The sequence below is a fragment of the Hemiscyllium ocellatum genome, chromosome 5, assembly GCF_020745735.1.
Source record: "Hemiscyllium ocellatum isolate sHemOce1 chromosome 5, sHemOce1.pat.X.cur, whole genome shotgun sequence".
Taxonomy (NCBI): Eukaryota; Metazoa; Chordata; class Chondrichthyes; order Orectolobiformes; family Hemiscylliidae; genus Hemiscyllium; species Hemiscyllium ocellatum.
In genome coordinates this window covers 93,149,119-93,168,389 of record NC_083405.1, presented here as the reverse complement: position 1 = coordinate 93,168,389, position 19,271 = coordinate 93,149,119, and the positions used below count along the sequence as shown (strand labels likewise).

General features: G+C 38.7%; 1 protein-coding gene across 8 annotated transcripts in view; it reads right to left on the bottom strand.

The window, feature by feature from the left end:
- Nucleotides 1–1,003: 1,003 nt before the first annotated feature.
- The window catches only part of mllt10 (MLLT10 histone lysine methyltransferase DOT1L cofactor), a 454,712-nt gene continuing 436,444 nt past the window's right edge, over nt 1,004–19,271 (bottom strand). For 7 of the 8 annotated variants that reach the window (XM_060824984.1, XM_060824988.1, XM_060824985.1 and 4 more), the window contains 4 exons: nt 18,392–18,738; nt 6,385–6,484; nt 3,278–3,493; nt 1,004–2,465 (listed from right to left, as the gene is read on the bottom strand). In XM_060824984.1, coding sequence (XP_060680967.1) covers nt 2,421–2,465; nt 3,278–3,493; nt 6,385–6,484; nt 18,392–18,738 — 708 coding nt within the window. In that variant the 3' untranslated portion in view covers nt 1,004–2,420. Of the gene's footprint in view, nt 2,466–3,277; nt 3,494–6,384; nt 6,485–18,391; nt 18,739–19,271 lie in introns of those variants that run through there. The other variant, XM_060824989.1, reaches the window with a different exon arrangement.

Below are 19,271 nucleotides of genomic sequence, written 5' to 3'. Positions count from 1 at the left end.
GGGATTTACTTGCTCAAATTAAGATTCATGAACTAAATAATTTGACAACTCAGGACGGCAAAATGGTGAAAGATAGAGCTAATGTATCGAATTAACTTTACACCTGGTGCTGTTTCTAAAAGATTGCTAGGCTGGTAACTTGTTTTAATGATTACTTATTTTAAAGAAAAACAATTCAGCAAGGAAGCTGTTCTTCATTTAAAACTGTTGAGTAGTTTTCTGTGGTCAACGTCATGAGCTTCAGGGCTGAAGCATCGGTTATTGTCAATAATGAAATGCATTAAGTTACTAGTTTTGTTTAGATGAACTCCCTGATGGGTTGGAATTCAAAATCTAGGGTAAATTTTTGGAGCTGTGAAGATCATACTTAAATGACACTCACTTTACTTTGCAAATAAAACCATCAGTAAATGAAAGATCCATTTAAAATTGATTGGAACTTAAGACAACCAGCCTTCAGCAATTTTTTGTAGGAGGTCAAATATTTATAAAGGACCAATCCCAATCTGCGAACCTGAAACAAAAGCGAAGAAAGAAGAAATCTATTGCTAAAAAACATGTAAAGCAAGAATATTTTCCAGTTAACGAACGTTAAGTTCTGGGAGGAAACATGCAATTCATCTCTGTATAATATTTAGGTAAAATGTACAGAATAAAGTAAATGCCATACAGAAGAAAGAAATGATAGGTGATGCTGATTTCTTTGTGCATACTTGGTTAAATCATAAGTTGAGTTTGTATGTTGATAACGATAGCAGCATTCAGCCACTGAGATGTGATGTGCAAAATAATGAACATTTTTTTTTAAAAAACTTAAGAATTTAATTTTATATGCAGAGATTTGACTTTGAGATAACTTAATTTTTCATGTGCAATAGGGCAACGATAAAGGTGAACATACAAAAACTTAAAATGCAAGTCATAAAGTTTCTTTGGAATCCAAAACCATTTGGAAAATTATTTATATAAACATTTATTTAAGCAACAAATAAATAGCAGCTAGTTTTGTATGCCTACAGAAGGCAGTGAAGAAATCATTAACAATAGATACATTTTGTGTAACTCCCAAATTGCAGTCACTGCTTTAGCCTCAGTCATTAGCAAATCAGTATGCCCAAGTACAAACATTACTAACAATCATTGCTGAGAGTTTTATATATCATTCTTTAATACATTTGATATTTTACAACTAAGTAAAATAAACACTACAGCAAATATCTTCAAAATCTGTACAAAGTTTGATACAGAACAACCAGTGGGTTGAAAATAAGAATCTAAAATGAACCACACTGACTTTTCTTTGCAATTATCTACAAAATCCAGTTGGTCTTAATGTTCTTCTAAAATTCCCTTGCATGTATAAAAATAAATTAATAAAACAATACTCTTCCAGTCAACAGCACAACTGCTAATTAGAAATATTACAAACCAAAATATTTAGGTTTTATATTTCATTTTTCCTCAATTACTCAAATTCACCAAAGAATATTTATAGATGAAGTACAAACTGTGCAACATTCAATCTTGAGATTTATTAGTTCAAATACTCTTACAGTTGGATCTGTGGAGGGGGTCAGACAACAGATTGTTCAAATTGGTTCAGCCATATAGAGAGCTGGGAATTCCCTCCAAGAAGAAAGAATATGTACTATTGGAAATTCCTGCTGCTGTGACAGGAATAGTGATTGTGTGCATACTCAGCTGTCTGGAGTTATTTCACAATGGACCTAGCAACAGGCACTTGGTTAGGCTGACAGCCAACACATCCCTCAAAGGAATCTTCCCCGGTGGCAGGCTAATCCATTTCTTCCACTTTATAGATTGATCTTGTCCCCCAGCAGCCAAAGAAATCTCTGAAGCCTATTGCACCACAACTGACTAGCTATGCCAGCAGTGGTCCTGGAAGCATACCACATTCACAGCAAAGGAACAGGACACAACACACAATGCATGCAATGTAGAACTGAAGTAATGCAAATCTCAAGTCCTGCCTGTCACAGCTGCAAAACCAGGTACAATTTTTTGCAATGTAACTTGCATTTGTAATTTAAAAGATATCTAAGTTTTATTTAAAAATCATAATTTTACTTCCATCTAAACAGTTCAAGACAAGCACAAAACCGAATGATTCAAGTTTCACCAATGAATTTGAAAACAGGTTCATTTTTTCGGATTGCTCCATGTCTAATGCCTCTTAAATGAAAGAGGTTTCATATTAGTGCAATCAAGCTGCAAGACTAGTAAACCAAATGTTGTGATATAGGAGCATTTATCAAAATTATTTGGGGTATTGTTCATATTCGGTGACTTTCAGTGTATTTACCACTCTCCTTTAAGGTCCTCCAACCACACGAGTAAGATTCCATTGGTTAAATTGCTGTGAAAATGGAATAGACGTTCTGGAATTTACAAATCCTGTGTCAACTCTTTTCCTGTGTAACAGGACTTCCTTTGTCACTGAGCCTCTGAAAAAAAGAAAAAGTACTGTATCAAAATTTTTCCACGTGTATAATTAATTTATACAGTGTCTCACTTCCATTTCCTAAGTCCCTTTACTGACAGTCATAGAGTCATGCAGATGTACAGCATGGAAACAGGCCCTTCAGTCCAACTCGTCCATGCCAACCAAATAGCCCAACCTAATCTACTCCCATTTGCCAGCCACTTGGTCCATATCCCTCTAAACCCTTCCTATTCATATACCCATCCAGATGCCTTTTAAATGCTGTAACTGTACCAGCCTCCACCACTTTCTCTAGCAGCTCACTCTACAGACGCATCACCCTTTGTATGAAAAGATTGCCCCTTAGATCCCTTTTATATTGTTCCCCTCTCATCCTAAACCTATGCCCTCCCATTCTTTACGCGCACCCCCCCCACCCCAAGAAAAAAATCTTGTCTATTTATCCTATCCATGTCCCACATGATTTTATAAACCTCTATAAGGTCACCCCTCAGCTTCCAATGCTCCAGTGAAAACAACCCTTATTTCAAATTGCCCACGATTTCAAAATGTTTAGTTTAAAATGTAGTCACAGTATTGCAAGAATGTGTGGGTTAACAAAAACATGATTTTAAGAGAACTGCTCACACCATTCAAATCAAATACAGAGATTCAGATATGTACATATGTTTTAAACAAGTTTAATTAAAGAGTTTGAATTTGTGTTTAATTTCAGCAGTTTGGAAATACAATTCAATTATACATCAAAAAGCAACAGAATAAAATATCTCCTGTTAGAAGCTAAAGTATATTGTTATAGACTATGACACTTACTGCAACTTTTGGTGTGCAAGTTTCATTATGAATGGATATGAAAGGATTGGGAGGGGCTGAGTGAAGTGGTTGAGTTTGGGCATTTGCCAGTAGGTTATTTATAGGGATTGGTGCTGTTCCAGTGATCTGCAGCTGTTGTAGCTCATGTTGTTGATGATGGTGGTGGTGGTGGTGCTGTTGCTGCATTATCTGATAAAACAGAGCTTGATGTTGTTCCTGGTGACAAGGCATGCAAAATATGAATTTAACATTAATTGGCAGCACAAAATAGCATTGAGTACTTTAATTATAAATACATAGATCAAGAGTAATTTGGATAGAGGTATAAAAATAATGTGCTTTTAATGGAGTATGTAAAGGCAAAATACCACAGAATATACTCAGCAATCTAACAGGAATAATTAACAAGCCATAGATCAAATCCAGTTACTTCTATATCCTCTCAACCCTAAATAAATTCCAAATTCACCAAGACTGCCTACATCTACCTCCACAATATTGACTTACCTTAGTTCACCTTCAACATAATCACAACAAGCTGCCACCTTTTCTCGAACATTCTAATGTCTGTCAAAGTATCTCCAGCAATACTGGCAATATTACTGTTGCCCTTACCATCTCTATTGGCTCCTGACTCGAAGTTTAAATTGCTGCATGATTTCCTCCACTGACAGTGCAAACTACTCCAATCTGGTCATCTGCAGTTCTCCAAACTCTAGCCTGCTTTGCAACTCCAAATCCTTTACTATTTTGGCTAACTCTTTCAAGGGTTTTCTCAAAGTCTATTTTTTGAAAATGTAGGCAGGTACAGTTAACTGGTGCCTGTATTTCCCATGCTCTAAGCATTTGGGAAGTCTAACACTCCCATCTAAACCAAAAACCATAAAAATCTAAAATGCAGCACCATTCAATTCCCAAGGTTGCTGGTTTTGAGACACTATACCAGTACTTTCTTCCAAGTCTCAGTGATTATTACTCTGGTGTCCTACAGGATGTTCTCCATACGTAAGCCATACAAATGCAAAGATTTTTTTATTTAATCGTAGTATGTGCATTTCGGTGGCTATTCAAGCATTGGTTGCATGTCCCTAGCCAATCTTAGATTTACGGAGTGGTTCACTCAGCTTGCATCAGAGGACAGTTAAGAGTCAATAACATTGCTATCGTTGTGGAGCTATATATAGATCAGACCAGGTAAGGATGGCAGATTTCCTTACCAAAAGGACAACACTGAACAAGATGGATGTTTACATCAATACATGACGATTGTCATGGTCTTTTAATTCCATATTTTTAAAATTTCACCAGAAACCTAGTCCTCAGAACATTACATTACTTTCCTAGTGACAATATCACGAGGCCATTGCTCTCCCAAATTGGTACACATTACAGCAACAATCACTATTACATTGGACACATGATATATTTACTTTGCAGATTGTATATCCACAGTGTCTGGTCTAGCCAGACATCACACTGGATGGAATTCTGAAATGGACAAGGAATAGGAAGAAGGTATGCATATGCAACAATCTCACAATGAGGAACAGATGTGACAGGCAATTTTGGGGAATAATGGAGTTTGAGATCTGTATCTACTATGGATGTCAGAAGTGAAAGGACAAGAAATTTGACACATCTTCACAAGCCATCTCTAAAAACAGCAATGTTCAGCTTAAGACATTAACTTTTAGTGAATAAATGTCTCTATGTTGTTGCCAGCCTTGATAGCAATATATTTCTTGATGTCAAAGGTAATATCACAACACACAGTTGATTACTCAATGTTGTGACATTGGCTTTGCAATATTTACTTGATGTTTAATTTCTGAATTAGAAGTACAGATTTTAAAACAAGCTTTTGTCCTATTTTAATTGCAACCGATCCAACATGTTAATTTAGCAATGTCATTTCTTGATACAAGCAAGCCCTTTCCAGTTTTGGTCAAACTAAATGGTTGAGACCTCTGCATCATATGTGGAACAGAATCACAATCATTTGGCTCATCATGCTGTACCAGGTCTTCAAATAAGTAGCACTGCCTAGTGCCAATCTCCTGCTTTATCCTTCATACCTTTCTATCTTAATAATCATCCAATGCCTTCATGAAGTTTTCAATTAAACCTGCCTTCACTATGATTCAAGGCAGTGCACTCCATAACTACTCTCTCTTGTATCATCCTTGCTTCCTTTGCACTTCATTTAAAATCTATGCCTTTTGTTCTTGTGCCTTTTACAAGCAGGAACAGCTTCTCCCTATCAACTCTATCCAGCTATTCATGACTTTGAAAATCTCTTTGAAATCTCCTTTCAGACTTCTTTTCTCCAAGAAGAACAGTCCCAACTTTTTAAAATCTATTCTCATAAGTTTCTCATTCCTGGAACCATTCTTGTAAATTGCTTCTGCAGTCTCTCCAATGCATTCATTTCTTTCCTACAATATTCAAGCCTAGAGCTAATAAATATCTAATACAAATGCAATATTACTTCCTTGTTCACATACTCTATGCCCCTATTAATAATGCTGAGGACACAGTATGCCCCACTTGTCCTTCCACCTTCAACGATCTCTGCACATATATATCCAGGTTCCTTTGCTCTTGTGCCCTTTTTAGATTTGAACTGCCTATTTTGTATTGTCTTTCAACATTCTTCCAACCAAAGTGCATCATCTCATACTTTCCTCATTGAGGCACACATTTATTACCCACATCTATTACCTACATGCCCACTTGACAAACTTGCTAATTTTGTAGTTCCACACTGTCTTCCTCAGTTTACAATTGTTCTCAGTTGAAAGTCATCAGTAAACATTGAAATTGTCCCCTGTACACTGCACATCATTAATATACATCAGGAAAAATGGAGGTCCCAATACCAATCTCAGGAAAATCCCCAATATAAATCATCATAGTGGTAGGGTATTACATTTTCAGCTTGGTTTATTTATATAGTTTAACAAAATCTTCTCAAAATCACAATTTAATTTATACTTGCAAACAATTTACTGAAAATAGAAAACAATTATATTTATTGTAAATAACATGATATCAAATTAATAAGCAGACTTCCATCAATTTTAAATATCATAAAAGAATAGTCTTACTGGAGTGAGCTGCTGGGATGGCAACAATTGTTGAAGTGGTTGTTGCTGTTGGTGAAATAACAGTTGTCTTTGCTCAGAAAGTAAACTCAATCCTGGCACACTAAAAAATAGAAATATTTTGCAAAAAAATATACAAAATACAATTTTGAAAAGAATAGGCCTTCTAAACTATGCATTTTTAAAGGATTAGATTAATGAATTTCATCATTTGATCTAGTTTTTTTAAAAATTCTTTTTGTTTTGCATGGGAGAATAATGATGAGAGTACTTTAGCCTAAATAATTTCAGAATAGCATTGCCATCTGATAATTGGACTTACTGACAAGCAGCACTCTCACTCCACACACTGTATAATGACTCTGTCAATAAGTACAGCATGCTGATTGGAACTGTGTCATAAAGATTTCTGCTTTAACACCAGGTTTGTGCTAACTTTAGTAAGTTCATGGTTGGCCTTAATATTCAGAGAAGGAGTTAAAATCAAAGGATGTGCCATGTTAAGCAGAGTGGTGAGCTAATGCTTTGTTGATATGCACACAACACAATGACAACAAAGTCATCCAATGCCATAGTACCATCTGTGCAAAATGGCAATGCAATTGGGAATTTAAAAGTCAAGTGAAAGAGTTATTTGCAGTCAGTTTTAGCCTAGTCTCAACCAACACTGGTGATGGAATTGTTCATTAGCCCTGGTAATGAAGGGAAAGCATAATCCAGTCCTGTCTCCTGGAAATTACATAGCATGAGTTTTGGAGAATAGAATCTATTTCAAGATACTATAGAATTGAGGAACATACAGTATCCTTATCACAATTGAATTACAGTAAAGAATTTAATACATTCCCATCCTCTGTAAAGCATCTTTGAACATATATTACACCACTAAGGGAGAACATCTTCAAAACGGCTTTTAAAAAAATAATTGGAGAAAGAACGGCAGGAGGTAGAGGAGTGGGGTGAGGGCACATCAGAATTGAGTCAAGATGAAGGGTTGGAAGTGATTGACTTAGTGAATTGGATACCAGTGTAGTTGAGCAAAAAAAAGGGAAATGCATAAATGAGACTTTGCTGGATAGAGTGAGAATGGCTGAGGACGACGAGGGTTGTGATATGGGTTGAAAAATGAGGAACACAAATAGAAAAGATGATGGAAAAGTCATCAGAAATGATGATTTTGACAACAATGACACAAGAGATCGTCAAGTCAAAGATCTAATAGAAATATCTGGCATTTAAATGTAGAGTTAGATCCAATCCAATTTTATTAGTGATCAAGTACACCACCAAGCATACAAAATGCTCATCAAACTGGAATATAAATTGGCACTCAAATTCCAAACTTTGTTATTGATTGCCAGATAGTTTAGCAGAGCAACTCAGCAGATTTCATTAAGTTTACATCTCACCATGTACTGTGCAGAGATGGATTTGTAATATTCACAACGTATTTATTAAATGCATACATTCATACTTTAAGGTTTTTAACAGTGTTACCTTCAGTTAGTTTCTAAGTTAACTTTTAAATAAGCCAATCATGAAGTAGAGCCTTTATAAGTCTTAAGCACCAAAATGTCATCAGCCTGAAAAATATCCAATAACTAATACTGTTTTTTTATTACTGTCAATTTTGTATCCATGTTGCTACTGTTCCTTTTATATCATGACCTGTAACTTTCCTTTAGCTAAGCCACTGTGTCAAAGCATATCATTTGCTGAACTAAAGGGTGGTAGAATCCCATATTAACAGTTTAAACACATTTTACCACATCTAATTTAAAAATGGCAGGCCAAGCAGGAAAACTGTGGAAGCATGTATTTTTTTAAAGTAGGTCTGTCTTGAACTAGAAACATCTGGTTAAATATCTTGCATTGCTTTTGCTAGATTCTCGCGGAATCCTCTTGCTTTTTTCCACTGCAAATTTCTACACAGGACTGGAATTAGGGTGTGCAATTGCACAATCTGGCCACATGATGGTAGTTTGAAGAAAACCTCCAGGGTTGCTCTCAACTCTGATACTTTGTTGTGCAATCCCAAGGCAGTTCATCTCTTTGGCTAAGTTTACATTAAACATGATTTTAAAGTTTTAAATTTGTTTTGATAGCTGATCCCCTATAGTTCTTCATAAAGGAGTCAAGGGCAGTGAATTGAGTTTCAAAAAGTGATCTATTTTGCCCTGAATGGTGCTGAGCATTGAATGTTGTAGGAGCTGCACATATCCAAGCACTTATAAGTGGTGGGCAGATTTTGGAGAGTCAAGAGGTGAGTTATTCATTATAGAAATGACAAGTCTTTTATTTAATCTAAAGCTCACAATTATTATGTTTGCATTCATTGGTAATCTTCAGCAAGATTAGACCTTTTTTTTAAAATCAGTGCTGACTTGATGGTCCGAAGAGCCTCACATCTATAGAACATAGAAAAATACAGCGCAGTACAGGCCCTTCGGCCCTCGATGTTGCGCCGACCGAAGCCTACCTAACCTACACTAGCCCAATAACCTCCATATGCTTATCCAATGCCCGCTTAAATGACCATAAAGAAGGAGAGTCCACGACTGCTACTGGCAGGGCATTCCATGAACTCACAACCCGCTGAGTAAAGAATCTACCCCTAACATCTGTCCTGTACCAACCTCCCCTTAATTTAAAGCTGTGTCCCCTAGTGACAGCTGACTCCATACGCGGAAAAAGGTTCTCACTGTCAACCCTATCTAAACCCCTAATCATCTTGTACACCTCTATCAAATCTCCCCTAAACCTTCTTTTCTCCAATGAGAACAGCCCAAGTGCCTCAGCCTTTCCTCATACGATCTTCCTACCATGCCAGGCAACATCCTGGTAAACCTCCTCTGCACCCGTTCCAATGCCTCCACATCCTTCCTATAGTATGGCGACCAAAACTGCACACAATACTCCAGATGAGGCCGCATGCAGATGACCATTGCAGATTTCTAATAAATTCCCAATTTTGTGACTAGTTTTCATCACTTTATATGCCTTAGCTTTATTAATCACAAATGGCTTATCCTTTTAATTGAGTTCTTTTTGGATTGCAATAAATTTAAGTTTTATGAAGTTTCTGCTGTCTGCCACTGCGCATCAAATGTCTGCCAACTCCCCTCAGTCTATTTCTCAGCAGCTTTAGACAACTGTTCTTTCATATTTCTGTCACAGCTTTTGTTTAAAATGAAGGCACTGATTTGAAACCTGAAATGGTCTCTCCCAACCTGAATGTGAAATTCTACCATTTTGTGACCCCAAACAACGCTTAACTGAGAGATCTCGGCAGTCTGGAGTGGCCTCAGCGTGGACTTTCAGCCTTGAGATGATTCCAGAGTGGTCTCCTGGCCTCAAGAACCTCGAGATGAAGCCCAGTACAGAACAGGGGCAAGGTCCAGCTAGAGGACTAGAGGCCAGGTGTTGGCATGAACCGGATTCGAAGGACTGTTATTCTGAACGTATTTCTTTATTTTTCCAATTTATTCCTATGATCTGTAATTCTGGACTTTTCTTTCATTTTTCAATATTTTCCCCCAAACGTTTGCACTTCAGAATCTGCACTTCATACCTCAGATAGCACCGTAAATGGCAACTTGTAAACTTTTCAATGTATTCTATTCCATTCTCACTAACGTAGCTCTGTATGTATTACAAAATCTAAAAGAGCCTGTCTCTCAGTAGGTTGTGCAATGTAGTGCTCAAAGAAAGAATCCCTGTTGTACTCTACAAATGCATCTTTCACATTACTCTTGCTCATCAGATTTCTCCAGTCAATATACAGATTAAAATAGCTCATGACAATTGTACTGCCCTTCTAACATGCCTCCTGTATTGCCAGATTTGTTTTGTCCTACAGTGAGACAAATCTTTGGTGGCTCCCACCTGTGACTCCTTTCCTTGGCTGTTCCTTCTTTCCACCCAAACTGGTTCCACAACATGGTCAAATGCATCTATATCAATATTCAACAAGACTTGGACGTGCAATGGTTGGACTGGGGTGGACAAACCTAAAAATCTCACATCATCAGGTTATCATCCAACAGGTTTATTTGTGAGCACTAGCTCGGTGCTCCGAAAGCTAGTGCATCCAAATAAATCTGTTGGACTATAACCTGGTATTGTGTAATATTCAACAAGACACTGATACCTTCCTTTGTTAACAACACAATCCCAAGTATTTTTGCCTATTTTTCTAGAATAGAGTATCTAGTCTTGATCACCCTGTAACCACATCTCTGAAATCACCATAAAGCCATTCATATAGTCCTATTTGTGCTGTCAACTCATCTATCTGGTCACAAATGCTCCATGCATTCAAATAAAGAGCCTTTTTAAGCTCTGTGTTTTCACCATTATGCTCCATTCTTATGCTTATATTACCTTTCTATTTCCTTCATTTCCATTTTTTCCCATGATACTTTGATATCTTTTGCATTTTAAATGTATATGGCATGAGTGAAGCTGCACCTAGAGTATTGCGTACAGTCTTGGTCCCTTTACTTGAAGAGGGATGTAATTGCATTGGAGGCAGTTCAGGGGAGGTTCACTAGATTGATACCAAAGAATTGTTTAAGAAAGGTGGTAAGGAAAAGCCAGGGAACTTGTGAGACCAATTAGTCTGACACCAGTGGTAGGAAAGTTTGTTGGAGGAAATCCTAAGGACCAGGATTTACATGTATTTGGAAAGGCGAGGACTTATGAGGGACAAATGAGGATTGTAGATGCTGGTGGCTGGAGACAGGAGTCAAGAGTGTGGTGCTATTAGGGACAGTCAACATAGCTTTGTGCATGGGAAATTATATTTCACTAACTTGATTGGGTTTTTTTGAAGAAGTGACAGAGTGGTGAAGGAGGCAGAGTGGTGGACACGATCTATGTGGACTTTAGTAAGTTTCCTTGGTTAGCAAGCTTAGATCACATGGAACAGAGGAGAACTAGCTATTTGGATGCAAAATTGATTCGAAAGTGGTGGTGAGGCTTACGTTTGAGACTGGAAGCCTGTGACCAGTAGTGTGCCACTGCTTTTTGTCAGTTACATAAATGATTTGGATCTGAATATAGGAGGTATGGTTAGTATGTTTGCAGATGACACCAAAGTTGGAGGTGTAGTAGACAGCAAAGTTTACATCGAAGTACAAAGGAATCTTGATCAGATGGGCCAATGGGCCGAGGAGTGGCAGATGGAGTTTAATTTTGATAAATGTGATTTTGGAAAGGCAAATCAGGACAGGACTGATACACTTAATGGTAAGGACCTGGGGAGTATTGCTGAACAAAAAGAGACCTTGGAGTGCAGGTTCATAGTTCGTTGAAAATGGAGTCTCAGATAGATAGGGTAGTGAAGGTGCTGTTTGGTATGTTTGCTTTTGTTGGTCAGTTGGGAGGTCATGTTACAGCTGTACAGGACATCAGTTATGCCACTACTGCAATACTGTGTAATTCTGATCTCCCTGCTTTAGGATTTTGTGAAACTTGAAAGAGTTCAGATAAGATTTACAAGAATGTTGCCAGGGTTGGAGAGTTGAGAGAGACTGAATAGGTTACAGCTATTTTCCCTGGAGCACAGAGGCTGAGGGGTGACCTTAAAGAGATTTATAAAATCATGAGGGGCATGGATAGGGTAAATAGACAATTTATTTTCCCAGGATGGGGGGAGTCCAGAACTGGAGGGCATAGGTTTAAGTTGCGACGGGAAAGATTTAAAAGGGACCTAAGGGGCAACATTTTCACAAAGAGGGTGGTGTGAGTATGGAATAAGCTGCTAGAGAAAGGATGGAGGCTGGTACAATTACAACATTTAAAAGGCATATGGATGAGTATATGAAGAGGAAGGGTTTAGAAGGATGTGGGCCAAATGCTGGCAAATGGGACTAGATTTTATAAGATATCTGGTCGGCATGGACAAGTTGGACTGAAGGGCGTTTCTGCACTGTATCTCAATGTCTCTATGAGGATTTGTCACATGAAGACAGATTGAGCAGTTTAGGCTATACGCTCTGCAGTTTAGATGAAATATGTGGCATGCTAAAGGTGTTCACAAATTAGATGGAGGAAATGGTTTCCTTATGTGGGGTAATCCAGATGGGTCATTGTTTTCAGATAAGGGGTAGCAAATTTAAAACTGAGATGAGGAGAAATTATTTTTCTCAAAGGGTCATAAGTCTGTTCTTTACCAGCTCAGCATATGATGGATGCCTAGACATTGAGTAAATTTGAGATAGACAGATTGTTAATTAGTAATGTATTTGAAGGCTTATTGAAAGTGAGCAGAAAAATGGAGCTGAGGCTCAGCTGAGATCAGCCATGATCATATTAAATATTAAAGGGGGCTGAGTTGCCTATCCCTGCTTCTATTTCTTATGTTCTCATGTTTACTACCCTGTACTTCTTTCATTTCCTTTTGATTTTGTAAGTATGCCTTCAAGTGAACCTTTCCCCTCCACTCATTAAAGCCCCATTTAGAAGCATAATTATATGATTCTTCAGGACACTGGTTCTAGCATCGTTCAAATGAAGCCTGTCCCTCTGAAACAGTTCTCTCTTTCCACAATAACGAGCCCCATGCATTAAACAGTCATAGAGATGTACACCATGGAAACAGACCCTTCGGTCCAACTCGTCCATGCCAATCAGATATCCCAACCCAATCTAATCCCAACTCCCAGCACCTAGCCCATATCCCTCCAAACCCTTTCTGTTCACATAACCATCCAGTACTAGTCTCCATCACTTCCTCTGGCAGCTCATTCCATACACGTACCACCCTCTGCGTGAAAATGTTGCCCCTGAGATGTCTTTTATATCTTTCCCCTCTTGCCCCAAACTGATGCCCTATAGTTCTGGACTCCCCCAACTTAGGGAAAAGACTCTGTTGATTTATCCTATCCATGCCCCTCATGATTCTGCAAACCTCCATAAGGTCACTCTTCAGCCTCCGATGCTCCAGGGAAAACAGCCCTAGTTTATTCAACCTCTCCCCATAGCTCAATCTTTCAACCCCGGCAACATCCCTGCAAATCTCCTTTAAACTCTCCCCAAATTTCACAATATCTTTCCGATTGGAAGGAGACCAGAACTGCACGCAATATTTCAAGTGGCCCAACCAATATCCCGTACAGCCACAACATGACCTCCCAACTCCTGTACTCCCTACTCTGACCAAGGAAGGAAAGCATACCAAAAGCCTTCGTCACCATCCTATCTACCTGCGACTCCACTTTCAAGGAACTATGAATCTGCATTCCAAGCGCTCCTTGTTCAGCAACACTCCTGAGGATCCTACAATTAATTGTATAAAGTCCTGCTAAGGTTTACTTGGAAACCATTTCTCCCATACCAATCTTTGAGCCAGATTTTTACTTTTTGTCTACAATCCAGAGATGCTTTTATTTGAAAGTTTTACCCCACCACCAAATCACCTGTGTTCTTTGTTTCAAAACCTTTATCTGCAACCACCAAGTTACCTGGGTCTCTAATTAAACAAAACATAAAATTAAGGAAAGGTAGGACGAAAGAGCAAAATTAAATGGAATTGGAGGTGGCACATTTACTTTTGTAATCTATTCATCTTATTCCTAATTGCATTTAGCTCAAGGAGTAATGTGGGAATGATCATCTTTGTGGTTTTGCTTTACATTTTACCCTCAGCTGCTTGTAACCCCTCAGCAGATCCCTTTCCAAGTCCTATTTAGGTAATTGGTACCTACCTAGATCATGACAACTGGATTGTTGCTCTCTAGCACAGATGAGATGCCCTTAAGATTAGATTAGATTACTTACAGTGTGGAAACAGGCCCTTCGGCCCAACAAGTCCACACCGACCAGCCGAAGCTCAACCCACCCATACCCCTACGTTTACCCCTTACCTAACACTACGGGCAATTTTAGCATGGCCAATTCACCTGACCCGCACATCTTTGGACTGTGGGAGGAAACCGGAGCACCCGGAAGAAACCCACGCAGACACGGGGAGAACGTGCAAACTCCACACAGTCAGTCGCCTGAGGCGGGAATTGAACCCGGGTCTCAGGCGCTGTGAGGCAGCAGTGCTAACCACTGTGCCACCGTGCCGCCCATCACTTTGACACCAGGTGAGCAAACCTTGGGACTCTGGCTTTGCTGCAGATGTCAGCATCTATTCCTCTAATTATGCTATTTCCAATTACTACCACTACAACATTTCTTTTTCTCTCAACTTGAATGCACTCTGTACCGGTGCTATCATCAGTTTGCTCATCCTCTCTCCTGTCTGCGCCCTTATCCACAACAAGAGCAAAACCATGAACCAACTGGGCAATAACTGAGAACTGAGGCTGCAAACTTAAATTAAGGATCTCAATAGCAGCATTGGCAGTCACACTTCCCTGACCATGGACAAAGTTTCATGAAATGTAGTTAATTAAAGAGGTGTGATTGTCTCTGAAAGTGTCCAGGTAAATCACAGAAATATTACAATACAGCAGGAGGCTCTTTTAACTGTAATGGCTCAGTAAATGAGCATCATTATCTACTGCCAATCTCCTGTTTCTTCCTCATACATTTTGTACATTTATTTTTATCTAAATAATCATCCAAAGCCCTTCTGAATGCCTCCATTGAACTGGCCTCCACCATATTTCCACACAGTGAGTTTCATACTCTAGCTCTTCACTCTGACTCCAGCTCATCAATTCTGAGGTGAAGGTGCTCAAGCAGCCACCATGTTTTGCAGATGTGCTCTCCATGAAACACACAGCATCCACCAGCTTGGTCTATTGCATTTAATGAATCGATTTGTATGTTAAAAATTTTTAAAGTGAATTTTCTAATTACTTTTCAGCTGCAACAATGTCCAAATTAGTTCAGACAAACCAGAATACATTTCTAAAAATCCTCACTGATCACCTGAATCTTTTGATGAAGTAACAGAGAAGAGTGATGGAGAGAAGGTAGTGGATGGTGTCTATATGGACTTCAAGAATGTGCTTAACAAAATACCACATAAATGTTTGATGAATCAAATTGATAATTATAAGGAGTATCAACATCATATTAGATTATTAAAAACTGTTTTTCATCCCTGAGTCAGTAAGTTGTGGCAAATTTTTTTTGAAATAGGAGAATAGTACATAGTGAACTTCCCAAGGATAGGAACACTGCTTCTTTGAGATTAATTACTTGTACAATTTTTTAAAATTTGATGACACTAAACCCCGGAGGTATGGCAAACAACGACTATCTTACGAATTGATTACCAACAAGATACAAACAGGAAACGGAGAAGTGATGTATTTTGGCAGAGGAGAAGGGGAGAGGCACTACACACTTAGCAGCAACATTCTAAAGTGTGCAGGAATAAAAGTAGCCTGGAGTTACATATGCAGAGAACTTTGAAGATAGGAGGACATATTCAGAATATTCAGAAAGTGGCCAGCAGAGCAAATAGGAGTTCACTCGACCCAAAACATTACCTCTGTTCTCTCCACAGATGTTGTCAAACCTACTGAGCTTTTCCAGAAATTTCGGACTTTGAAAGCAAATAGGGTCTTGGATTTCATAAATAGAGATATTGAGTACAAAAAAAAGGAAGCTATGTTGTAGTTATATAACAAAGAACAGCACAGGAACAGGCCTTTGATCCATTAAAACTGAGCCAACAAATGATGCTTTCCTAAACTAAAAACTTTTCGCCTCACATGGTTTGCATCCCTCTACTCCCTACCTATTCATGTACTGTCAAGATGCTTCATAAACATTGCCATTGTATCCACCTTCACCACCTCTTCTAGCAGCATATTCCATGTAAAAAATGTGCCTCTCACATCTCCTTTAAACTTACCCATTTTTTAACTTAAACATGTGTTCCCTAGTAATTGATATTTCTGCCGCGGGACAAAGACTTCACCTGTCAACGCCTCTCATAATTTTGTAAACTTATCAGGGCTCCTGCATCCTTCAACATTCAAAATAAATGACATTTGTCCAATCTCTCCTTGTGGGCAACATCATGGTTAACAGTTTCTGTGCTCATTTCAAAGCCACCACATTCTTCTGGTGGTGTGGCAACCAGGACTGCACACAATATTCCAAATGTGATCTATACAGCTGCAACATAAATTGTCTATTTTCATACTGAATGCCCTGACTAATGACGGCAAACATGCCAAGTGCCTTCTTGACCATCTTATCCTTGTATTCACACTTTCAGGGAATTGTGGAACTCTACGTCTAGGTTCCTCTGTGTGATGATGCTACAAAGAGTTCTGCCATCGACCGTACAATTCCTTCCTGCATTATATCCTGCATTAGATATCCCAGAATGCATCACCTCACAATTGTCGGGATTAAACTCCATCTGCCACTTCTCTGCCCAAACCTTTCTATCTCCTGCTATATCCTCGAGCAAACTTCCTCACAATCTGCAACTCACCAATCTCTGTGTTGTCTGCAAACTTACTAATCAGGCCACCTGCATTCTCCTGCAAATCATTTATCTATAATTCCAAAATAAAAGGGATCACCACACTGATTCCTGAAAAACACCACTGGTCACAGAGCTCCAGTAAGAAAAACGCTCTTCGAGCAGTAGTGTCTGCCTTCTATGACTATAAGCCAGCTCTGTATCCATCTCACTACAGAGCCCATTTGAGTTCACCTTTTGTATCAGCCGGCCATGAGGAACCTTATCAAAAGCCTTGCAAAAGTCTATAGAGACATCATATATCACCCTGCCTTCAGCAAACATCTTTGCCACTTCGTCAAAACATTGAGTTTGTAAGGTACAGTCTTTCTTGCAAAGCCATGCTGCCTTTTGCTAATAAGATAGACAAGCAGAAAGAACAAAACAAGCCAGGCAGCATCAGAAGGTGGAGAAATCAATGTTTTGGTTGTAACCCTTCTTCAGGGCTGGGGGTGGATGTAAAGGGTGCTGTAGATAAAAGAGGAGATAGGGTGGTTGACATCTGCACCTCCTGATGCTACCTGGTTTGCAGCAGGTGGAGGGGGGTTGGTTTCACATTTAAAAGGGACCCGACGGACAACCTTTTCACATTGTTTACCCCTCCATAAGTGATGATAACTTGAACATGGTACCTACTTGACTAGTTTAAGACAATGAATGATTTGAAAAAAAAATTCAATGGCTACTGAAAGAAGTAAATGTTCAGAACTATTGATCAGGGAATGGAGCAGACTGGATTTCATCTATAGAGCTGGTATGAAGAAAAGTTGTCATCTGGCCTCCTCCAGTTCAATAAAATTGTTGCAAAAATATCATAACATATGATGGTATTCAAAATCTATTTTGACACAAAGCAACTATCCTTGAACTATCTTAAAGACAAAGACAAAGACACCAACCTACCATTTCCACAAGGCAAATTAACATTTTTGATTGACTGGCAAGTGATACATGAACAAACACGCATGAAAACATCCAATCACAATCGGAAATCTTGCTGCCATCTCTTATCAGCTAACCTGATCAGGATTGGCAATGATCCCTGTGCCAGTTGTTAGCATCCAATTTACTAGTAATGGCTACAGATAACAACCCTGCTTGCTGCCACAGTGTAATATGCCATCATCTCTTACATCGATACTGTCAACTTACAAAATACACAGAGTACTGCAATTAGTTCTTCACAAGATTGCCAAGGGACAAGGGGGATAGGTAAAAATGTTCAAGAAAAGTGGAGGCAAACATAAATTTGGCAACATGGAAATTTTAAAAAACACTTCATCTGGATTGCCTGTGCACTGACACTGGAGACAAATGTTAACACAGCTTTAATCTTTACTACATCAAGAAAACATCAGTCTACTTCAATATGCTCTGATTAGTAATTGTTTAGTTCAGTTTTGTTTTCAGAAACAATAAACTTCCAAGCAAAAACCTGAAAAATTCAGCATGTCAACTGTTCTGTGATAACATTTGAATCGTAAGACTGACCAAATGAAACTCAGTGCTGATTTTATAGACCAAAAGCAAGTTTTCAAAATGCTGGTAGAAATATTTGAAAGATCTTACCTGTTGTTTAGATTGGTAGACAATGGAACACTCACATTAGGTGGTACAGCTGCATGCGTTAGCGGACTTGCATTTTGCGCTATTGAGATGGGAGTCTGTATAACTCCATTTAAAGTACCTACAAATCCATTTATTGCTAGTTGATTTCCTGGTAAAGTTCCCATTAACCCACCTACTGAAGACATTGTGGGGATGGAGGAGGCCATTGTCTGCATACCGCTAGCAAGTGCTCCTGACATACAATTAACCTGATGAATTCCTGATCCTTGCAGAGCTGGACTCTGTCCAGTTGTCGGTGGACTGGCGAGAGAAGAACTGCTAGTACTCTGTCCACTGCAAGCCCGTTCCTAAAATTATAAGATTCAAATTTACTATGCAGCTTCTTTACAAAGAAACATAAGACAACAAGTGATTAAGAACTACATTTATATAGTACAATAGTTAATTACTAAACAAAGTTACTCACAGAGCAAAGACATTGAAAATGAGTAAACATGACAAAATAAAAGGGAATAAGGGGTAACGGCACAGAACCATGTTGGGACCAATTTTCTGGTGAATCAAATAACTAGGGCGGTAGAAAGGGCTTTAAACCAATGGTGGGGAGGGTGCGCACAAGCTTGCAAGCTAAAATGGCAGAATTACAAGGCAGTTATTTTGATAATGATAATCAGAGTGGGACAGAAAGAGACAGTACACAAATAGTAAATAGAGTGAAGGGGGGAATAATTATAGAAGGACAAAATTAATGGCTAATCACCGAGAATCCCTACAACGTGTGAACAGGCCATTCAGCTCAGCAAGTCCATACTGACCCTTCAAAGGATCCCACCCAGAACCATCTCCCTATCCTTGTAACCTTGCATTTCCTATCGCTAAT